We start from the raw sequence: 10,151 nt of genomic DNA on the forward strand, positions 1-10,151 counted from the left end.
GATTGAGTCTGGCCACTCCGACATAAAGCCCAGATCGGTGGAGTGTTGCAGTGATATTTGTCCTTCTCTAGATTTCTCCCATCTGCATATATGATCATGGAGCTCAAGTAGAGTGACCATCAGCTTCTTGTTCACCACTCTAACCAAAGCCCTTCTCCATCAATTGCTCCGTTTGGCCAGGAGGCCAGCTCTAGGAAGAGTCCTGGTTGTTTCAAACGTCTTCCATTAAGGGAAACAGAGACTACATGCTTCTGTGACCCTTCAATGAAGCAGAATTTTTTCTTCCACAGATGTGTGGCTTGACACAAAACTGTTTCTAAACTCTACAGGCAGTTCTTTTGACCTCAGTGCTTGGTTTTTGCTCTGATTATATATATATATATTTTGTCACATTTAATTTGATAATCTCAGCACTTCTTTCATTGCTGTTAATCACATTTTCTTCCACTTATTTAATTCCTGAGAATGTAAATGTCTTCACTTGTTATTCTTATTTCAGAGGTGTTGATTGCAGCAGAAACACACTGCAAATATGCAGTCCACGATTCATAGCCATGTCTTGCATTCAAAAAATATATATGCAGTTGCCAACATGTAATGCTGTAATTGCAGCTCTGCCTCTTGAGTACTTATAATTACCTCTATTCTGACTCATGTTACATGCCTCTTTACTGCATACATAGAATGTTGCTCCAGATGTCAGGGCTACTTGGCTGTTTGTCCAGAGTTTTTACATGGCTGACCTCTAATCCACCTTGAGGATATTAAACGCTGTGGTTTTCCAAGGCTATCAGCCTACATAACTGCAAACCCAGACCCCACACATGCATCCCGTTCGGTGTATTTGTACATCCATTCATATATTCTTCAATGGAAATATATTGTTGCTTGTTACAAAAGCCAAAAGTGAAAGTCATAGTTAACCGCCAGTGAATCTGTCTGTGTCTGCAGCCTGAGGACATCGGACAGTCTCCGGTGGCCCCCACATCAGACGGGGACAAAGTAGATTTGGAGGCCTTCAGCGAGTTTACCAAGATCATCACCCCAGCCATCACACGTGTTGTTGACTTTGCCAAAAAACTGTCCATGTTTTCAGAGGTGAGTGTGCGATTAGGTTTTGTTTTTGTTATTTATTTTTTATTTATTTATTTTTACACCCTGTTTGAAGTGTTTGTGTTCAGTAGTAATTAGCTTGTCAAATTAAGCCTTGAAATTAGAGTACGTTAGTGTCCGTCTGCCTAATTAGCTGAAAATATGCTACTGTACTGCTCAAATTGTTGTTATTTTTTAATAGTTGCTAAATTATTCAGCTGAAAACACTTAACACATATTTCAGGAATATGTCCGTGGGGGTGAGTTTGTATGTATGTGCTATCTATCTTGTTAGGATGTATTGTACAGTTGTGGCTTTGTTGAATGTATGTGTGTGTAATATTGCCACATTACATCAGTCATAGCTATTGTGGCATTCTCTCCATATTAAGCATTCACCAACTCTCCTTTAACCACAAGTGTGAACATTCTTGCATAGTAGACTACACAGCACCCTTATGGCAACGGATTTATTATTGTCTACACCATAAATTACCCTGTCATCCACACGTATCCACAACCTCTCGGGCTCTTTTTTAAGTTGAGCGCTATGCCTCCTGTATTTTCCACATTTTGTAATACGCACCTAGACCGACTGTAATACAAAAATTTATACTGAACAATACTTGGCTTCTTGTTGCTATTGTAAATGATGTGAAACGTTTCATACATCAGGGTAAATATTTCTTCAGTCTGATGCCATTTTACCTCCAATTTTTTCTCTCCCCAGTTCCTTTGTGTTTGGGTCATCTTGGATTCTTTGCCAGTATATGATTAAGGCTGTCAATGTTAACACATTAAGTAATTTTTTTAACACTGTAATTTTTTAAAAGTGCATTTATTCAATTTGACATTATAACTACTTCATTCTGTGCTGTGTGAATATTAAAGAGTAGTCAGCAATAAAAAAAGCTTAAACTTAGCAAGATTATATGCACACATCAGTCCTTATTATGTTTTTATTAAAATAATATAAATATATATTTTATATATATTTATATAATTTAAAATATATTTAATTCATTTATTTTAATTTAATTTGAAGCTTAATAATTGTGACATTTCACCCACTATTAAAATACACCATCATTTGTTGTTGTCAAGTTGTTATATTGTTTAATTCTTTTTTAATAATTTACTATTAATTTTATTCTGAGTGTCAATACTGAAATCCATAGTGGCATATATAATTTTGGGGTTTTTTTACTCATAAAAAAGGATCAGTATTCATTCAAACTGGGAATTTTTTTTTTTTTAATTTTAATATTTGAAACAATTTACAACCATAACAATATTTGAAATGTATTCAAGGAGGATTTTTCAAGGTCTCAGTATGATGCCACAGCAGATATTATGCCATTAGGTGAAATAAATATGTATTATTGTGTGATTTCTAATTTCTGTAGCTGCCTTGTGAGGATCAGATCATCTTGCTGAAGGGTTGCTGTATGGAGATTATGTCCCTACGTGCTGCAGTTCGGTATGACCCGGAAAGCGAGACCTTGACCCTGAGCGGAGAGATGGCTGTCAAACGAGAGCAGCTAAAGAATGGAGGGCTGGGCGTTGTGTCTGATGCCATCTTTGACTTAGGCAAGAGTCTAGCGCAGTTCAACCTGGATGACACAGAGGTGGCCCTGCTGCAGGCCGTACTGCTTATGAGCTCAGGTGAGAGAGGACACTTTACAGTAATTCTGCTCATAAACCAAAATCAGCCTTTTAAGAGAACTCTCAAAACTGGATTAGCAGCAAGAAACAGCTGTAGGGTCTGTTAGGTTCTGTTCCTAAAGCTAGTGGGCTGCCTCACTGTCTGCTGTCTACATAGGCAGCTGCCTTCTGTGGTAGCATGCTAACTTGAAATAGAATGTATATATAGGTAGCAACTCCGTTAACAATAACCGCATGACATAAGCAGCACTTCTCAGATAACGCATGCAAGAAGATCCAATAAACCCCAATATAGCACAACAGTTGGGATCTGGAAGTAAAAAAAACAAAACAAAAAACAATCATATTCTCCATAAGGTCAAGATTGGGACTATTTTCATTGGGGAAACAGAGCAAAAGCAAAAGAATAGCCGATAATGACAATACGTCACATGTATGTCACTTACTATTAGCTTAAACATAGCCTATTTTTAAATACATTCATTTATTAATTTTATACCATTGCATAAAGTATAAAATAGTGATAAGGAGTACAATAAAATTCAAGGCTGTGCAAGTACTGTAGGTGGAATGGTATTTCAAAACCAGACTATACAACCTAAAACCTGACAGATGTCCACCCTAATAGTACATTGCTTCGTTAAAGTCTTGGATCTATTTATTTTTGCTGATTTTCAGATACTTTTTGCTTCAAATCATAGTTTATAATGTGATTCATCTCAGACCTGGTTGATTTTGATGTTGATGATTTTGACCTGGTTGATGTTCTTTGCTATTGCTTTTTTCAAACACTGTAGAAAATGAAGTGGAAATACTTCATTTGATGCCCAGGAATGTTGATTATTAAGGCAGCATACTGGTTTTCGAACATGGTGTTTGACAAATATTGTAGTTGCTGAGAGGTATTTCACCTTCATTCAGTGTGAAACCTAAGTAGATGGTTTTTGAAATGAAGTATTTTGCTACAATCCTGTAATGGTCATAATAAGTATTGTCCTTGCATCTTCTGTGGTTCGTCTCTTCAGATCGCACAGGCTTGACATGTGTGGAGAAGATCGAGAAGTGCCAGGAGATGTTCCTCCTAGCGTTCGAACACTACATCAACTATCGCAAGCACAACATTCCCCATTTCTGGCCCAAGCTGCTGATGAAGGTGACGGACCTGCGCATGATCGGAGCCTGCCATGCCAGCCGCTTCCTGCACATGAAGGTGGAATGCCCCACTGAACTCTTCCCCCCACTTTTCCTGGAGGTCTTCGAGGATCAGGACGTGTGACGTCCCAGTGAGCTGCGGCAGGAGAATCAACAACGTTTTGTAACCCGTGTTTCTCTACCCGTCTCACCCCCCTCCACGCACCAAACTCACCAGCAGCAGCTGAAATGGCAGGGGTCATCCTCAGAAAGGCTTTCATATGGGGAGTTTATTTTTTATTTTTTGCTTTTCGCAGAAAAATCAGCCCTCCCTCATCCACTAAATTCCCCACGCGTGGCCCTTCTGTCTCGGCATGATGTCTTATACTGGTTTACCAACACCTTAGACACAGAATATACATCTACACACACACACACACTCCTGTAAGTGTGCTTACAGATGCTGTACTCATGCAACTCAAATCCTCTGATGAGCTTATATGCATTTGTACACGTACAGACTGCACTACTGTCATGCCACCACTGGAGGTGCCCTCTGCTAAGACTGGATGGCAGCTGGCATATAGATTCCTCCGCCAGGTCGTGAAGTGGTCAGTTCATTTCGTTGATTGAAATCTCAGCGTTCTCGTGAGATTGACCGTCGGTATCTCAAGCGCCGCGCTAACATGGATCTTCTTTAACAGACCACATGATTCTCTTCGAAATTGAGCCTGTGTGTGGAGCGGGAGGAATTTTTTTGAACCAAATCAGGTGCTATATTTAAATAAAGCTACTCAAAATGATTTGGGACTTTTCAAGAACATACCCCCCTCCCTTCTCTGTAGGACACGGACCGTTGAAAGCTCTCGGTCGCCATTTTAGTGCACATTCAGGGGTGCCGCTCAGCGACTTTGTGTGCGGTTCATTCTTGCCATTGTCTGGGCTTATTTGTGGGCTCTTTGAGCCCCTCTTTGTCCCTGGAAAGTCATGCAGAGAGATGGAAATCCAGGCACCCCTACACCTCCAATCTGCACTGATTTGTGTGTTTTACAGGTGTCAGGAGGGAGCCAGTATTACCGTACTCCCAGACCCAGCACACACACACACACAAACATACTAAAACACACACCTCAAAACTCGAATGCCTCATTTTTACTGTATGCACTGCAGTGCTGTAGTTCTGGACTCCCATACAGGGCTTTGAGAGTTCAGTCCAGCCCATCTGTGTTCCGCTCAGATGCTACTGTTGCCCGGTCTGTGCGAACACACGCGCACACTCCTGACGGGCCATGGCGGACTGGCTGTTGTTGATGTTTTTTCTTTGTGTTGTTTTTGTTTTACCTCAAATGTGGGCACACCTTCGGCTGGCTGTGGCTCCAAGACTGCCTCTGTGCTGACAGGTTCTACCTCACCTCTGGACACAGGGCAGCTACCCTCAGCCACACACACACATTTACACACACCTACACACACTCGTATTCTCATACAGCCAGGATAGAAACACTCGCAGACACAGTTTCTTCTCAGTTACATTGAAATACCACTGTAGACAGGAGGGCCTGCCATTCCTCATCGTAGCCTATCAGATTTCTCTGAGGTGGCTGAGAGAAAAAACAATTCTGGGTGGGCTTTTTTTGTTTCTTTTTGTGTGGGACCAAGTGTCACTTCGATTTCCGTCAAAACGGAAGCTAGTTTTCAGCAGACGGTGAACTAAACCATACATGCCGCTGACTACGAAGAGGAGCCATGGAGAGAACTACAGATGAAGGACCAGAGGTGACCAGGCCTGAATCAAATGGGTATATCGCTGTTTCCTTTTCAATACCAAGCAGTAATTTGCAAAGTGGAGTGAGGGGTCGGCTGGTTTCTTCAGGGTGGGGCAGGGGACGCGGGGAAGCAGTTGAATGAGAGCACTTAGCTTTGAAAGAGCCAAATCTTCAGAGACGATTCAACCCCTGGCACTTTTAAGGAGTTTTTGCACTAAGGCATGATGGGTCCCATCCTCCAGCTCAGTCCATGCTTTCCAAGGACACGCCCCCAACCTCTCTGTCAAACAGAGGCCACGCCTTCATGTGCTCCTGAGCACACCCTCAGAGTCAGTATTAAGTCAAGCAAAGTCCCGGTCATGTCCTTGCTCAACAAATGACGAAACATTCAAACACACATTCACAAACAGACCTCTGTGTCCCCGCCCCCTCGAAGCCAGAAGTGGCTTGAGACGAACACCCAACAGAAACGGGCCTTTCCTTTGTGAGACAAAGGAGTGGCCAAGCCATGCAAAGAATGGCAGCACCGAATGAATGTGAACAAGGAGCAGCAGAATGAAAGAGCCAGAACGAGGAGTTGCTCTATAATATGGTTGCGAAGGAACGCAGCCAATCAGAACGAGAGGAACTGTCAGCATTCCGTAAACATCTGGCATGGAATTCCATCTTGAAATTGGAATAACGCAGCAGTGGTTCCGATTGGCTGATTGAGTGAACGCAAGGGTTTCGATGCTGCTTTACCTTCTAATTTTGTTTGAGAGAGATAGAAAAATAAAAAAATGATATAATAAAAGAATTACAAACCCAGAAAACAAAAACCAAAAAATGACTCCAGAACAAAAAGTTCAAATTTTGGAGCTTGAGCTGTTCGTTTCTTTCTTTTTGTTTTGTACTGAAATTTGTGTGTTCGTTTTTGATGCTTAACTGCTCTATGTAAGAGAGAAAAACAACAGCCGTAGTCACTTTTTGACCATGCTTGCAGTGTAAACTAGAGAATTTCACCTCTTTTTCACCTCACTATAGTTTGTAATGATTAGTCAACTGCTCTGTTTGTCTGTGTATATGTCCTTCGACTTTTTATCAAGAGGAATTTACAACAAGAAACAGGAATATTTTCTTTTTTTATATTTTGTTTTCCTTTTTTATGAAAGAAGACTTAGAAAAAAAAAACAGAAATAATGCAACAGAAACTGAAAAAAACTGAAACACAATCTACTCATACCTCACACAACACAAAGCTTAAATGAACTTGGGAGGAGTGCTTATCTGCGTGGCACTTATGTCAAAGTGTGTCCAGTGCATGTGTTGAACTGTACGATGGGGTGTATGTGCGCGACCATTCATGTGATTGCGGAAGCACACGGCTCTCTCCTTCAGCCTCGAAAGCCCATCTGTTTCAGATTTGCACCAGTTGCATGCATTAGCCTCCGTTTGCGAACGGTGTTGCCTGTGCTGATGCGACGAGCCGTAATGGGAGCGGACGGGATGCGATGTGGCTGGAAGGCTGGAAAGGGAGTCGTGTGCATCCGTGACAGCAAAGAGTGCTTCATATGGTATTGAATGTAGCTGACAGGACTGGGCTGGAACCGGGCCCGGGAACTAGAACCTCACTTCAGGTCACCAGCAAGAGTGGACAGTGCTGTCAAAATGATGTTACACAAACAGCTTACTAAGCGTATATTGCCCGCCTTCAAGGTGCAATACTTGTGTTTTTTTGTTTTGTTTTCGTTTTCCTTTTTTGTACTTTTACACTCAGTATTTTTTTTTCTGTAGCACTTCTGTAACATCCTTTTGAACTCATACTGACACCTAGTGGTGTGGATGAAATGTCATGCTAATATTTTAACGACTGATGCTGTTGTAGAAATGCGCCATTTGCTGTCCTACATTAATTTATTCTGTGAATGAAAGTTTTCGCTAACAGGTGGGTTAACAACATAAAGAGAGTAGCATTCAGTTGGTCATATCATCTCAAAATGGCGGATTCTATGAAGCCAATAAAATAAAAGTGAAAGACTAACTTTACATGAAAAGAAGATGTTTAATCATATGATTTTTTTTGCTCCTCCTCACATTTGTGTTATTTGTTTGGACTTGTGCATTGTGTGTGTTTTCTGTGTGCATGCTTTTGTGCAGTGAATATGTGTCTGCGGGTGGGTGTGAGCACGCGTGTTTTGTGTGTCTTTGCTTTTTGTAGTGACCATGTGGCTAGATTTGTTGACTGACCCCTTGGACACGCTTTGAGGCTCTATTGATGCAGCAATGAATCAAATATTTAAGAATAATATTTCTTCAGTGAACACAGCAGTTCATGCTGAGAATATGGTGTCAGGTGGGGAAGTGGAGAATAGCAGAAAGGGAAATGAGGTCAATCATTTGTTTTTACAGTAGGTCCATCTTTAAATAGAATCACTAATGATTTTCCTGTTGCTAATGGAGAACTATTCCACTATTAGCCGGGTTTTTGTTAAAAAAAAAATATATAAATCTACTCATACCTCACACAACACAAAGCTTAAATGAACTTGGGAGGAGTGCTTATCTGCGTGGCACTTATGTCAAAGTGTGTCCAGTGCATGTGTTGAACTGTACGATGGGGTGTATGTGCGCGACCATTCATGTGATTGCGGAAGCACACGGCTCTCTCCTTCAGCCTCGAAAGCCCATCTGTTTCAGATTTGCACCAGTTGCATGCATTAGCCTCCGTTTGCGAACGGTGTTGCCTGTGCTGATGCGACGAGCCGTAATGGGAGCGGACGGGATGCGATGTGGCTGGAAGGCTGGAAAGGGAGTCGTGTGCATCCGTGACAGCAAAGAGTGCTTCATATGGTATTGAATGTAGCTGACAGGACTGGGCTGGAACCGGGCCCGGGAACTAGAACCTCACTTCAGGTCACCAGCAAGAGTGGACAGTGCTGTCAAAATGATGTTACACAAACAGCTTACTAAGCGTATATTGCCCGCCTTCAAGGTGCAATACTTGTGTTTTTTTGTTTTGTTTTCGTTTTCCTTTTTTGTACTTTTACAAGTTTTTTGGCCATAACCAAGGATGTAAATACAAAATGAAAAGATATTGAAAGATTAAATCTCTATGTGTTAACCATATGCAACCATCACATACTGGATATCGAGGCCAGAACACAGCCCGTGCGCCGAATGATCCCTCCATTTTTGTAAAGTAAATCTGCTTACGTAGCTCTGTAAATGCTTCACACATCTGTATGTGTGTTTTTGTGCACTCGCAAACGTGCATGTTCAATACAAATATGAAGAAGTGCCCCATGAAATTAACAATCCAACCCTGTGCCTCCGCAACCCTCTGCCCCGCACTCAAACCGCTCTTTCTGACAGGGTAGCTAGACGTACATTTGTTCACTAGGTCAGATTGCTGGTAGAGACCTAGGTGGGTATGGTCTGGTACCCAGAAGCACTTAGCTGACTTCGCTACTGCCAATCAGTTTCCTCAGAGGAGAACAGTAGATACTGGTTTTGTTTCGCTTTGGTGGTTGTGTAGTTTTGTGTCCCGTCCTTTTTTTTTTTTTTTTCCAAATTTTTTTTTTTTTTTTTTTTCTTTAGAGAAAGACAAAAAAACGCCCAGAAGCAAGAATGTCTATGCAATGCTAAACCCTATGATAGCATGATGACTGTGTCATTGAGCCCTGATTAGCGGACATGTCTCTTTCTGAACACTTCCCCTCCAAAAGTCCCACCCACCGCAACTGCATGAGCCTCAGTCAGTTTGTCTTTTCATCGGTCAGTGTCATAGTCAAGGGAAGGATGGCCCTAACTGCTGCCAGAGACCTGCTTTGTCAAACCTTGCGAATTTGAGGGCGCTAGTTCAACTTTCCACTGATCTCCGATGATGTCATTCGCTGGCCAGAGACTGCATTTGTGTTTCTATGTATGTGTTTGCGTCGAATGCTCTCATGGTTCGGTGGATTGGTACTACCTGTTAGAAACAAAACAGCATTCCATGTATTCAAAATGAAAATACATTTTTAAGAAACACTTACCAAAACATCATTAATATTCAACCTTGAAATGTTTTTGAGTTGATATTCCCTCCCCTCTCAGCTGTGGAAGTGAATCTCAGACCAAAGTTAGTCAGTCTTAAAGCTGAAGTGTGTCATTTTTAATGCAAAATCAACTACTAAAATACTTGATTAATACACAGAGATTACTATAAATAAGCCATTTCTAGGCTGATTTCACCAAAAAGCGTAAACACTGTGTCTCTGAGGCACTATCGTAACATTTCACCGGCCTGGCAACAGCTCAACCAATGGCGTGAGTTTGAGGCGGGGCTATCAGTTTTATCTAGCCAATAGCAGAAGAGGGGAGTGTTTTGGAAACCTGCCGTTCCATTTAATGACACTAGTGGTGCAGAAATCACACATTTCAGCTTTAATACCGTATGCGAAATCCCAACTGAACGAAAGAAAAAAAGAAGCGCACTATTTTTGAACATTTAAGTTTGATTGGCCGCCCTCAGCACTG

General features: G+C 41.6%; 1 protein-coding gene across 3 annotated transcripts in view; it reads left to right on the forward strand.

Annotated features, from left to right (window-relative positions):
• Positions 1-6,470, forward strand: part of LOC107723634 (thyroid hormone receptor alpha) — a 169,268-nt gene extending 162,798 nt beyond the window's left edge. For all 3 annotated transcript variants that reach the window (XM_016532343.1, XM_016532341.1, XM_016532344.1), the window contains 3 exons: positions 952-1,098; positions 2,499-2,757; positions 3,783-6,470. In XM_016532343.1, coding sequence (XP_016387829.1) covers positions 952-1,098; positions 2,499-2,757; positions 3,783-4,033 — 657 coding nt within the window. In that variant the 3' untranslated portion in view covers positions 4,034-6,470. The remainder of the gene's footprint in view (positions 1-951; positions 1,099-2,498; positions 2,758-3,782) is intronic.
• Positions 6,471-10,151: the final 3,681 nt, after the last annotated feature.

The sequence above is a fragment of the Sinocyclocheilus rhinocerous genome, unplaced genomic scaffold (genome assembly GCF_001515625.1).
Source record: "Sinocyclocheilus rhinocerous isolate Xijiao unplaced genomic scaffold, SAMN03320098_v1.1 scaffold1537, whole genome shotgun sequence".
Taxonomy (NCBI): Eukaryota; Metazoa; Chordata; class Actinopteri; order Cypriniformes; family Cyprinidae; genus Sinocyclocheilus; species Sinocyclocheilus rhinocerous.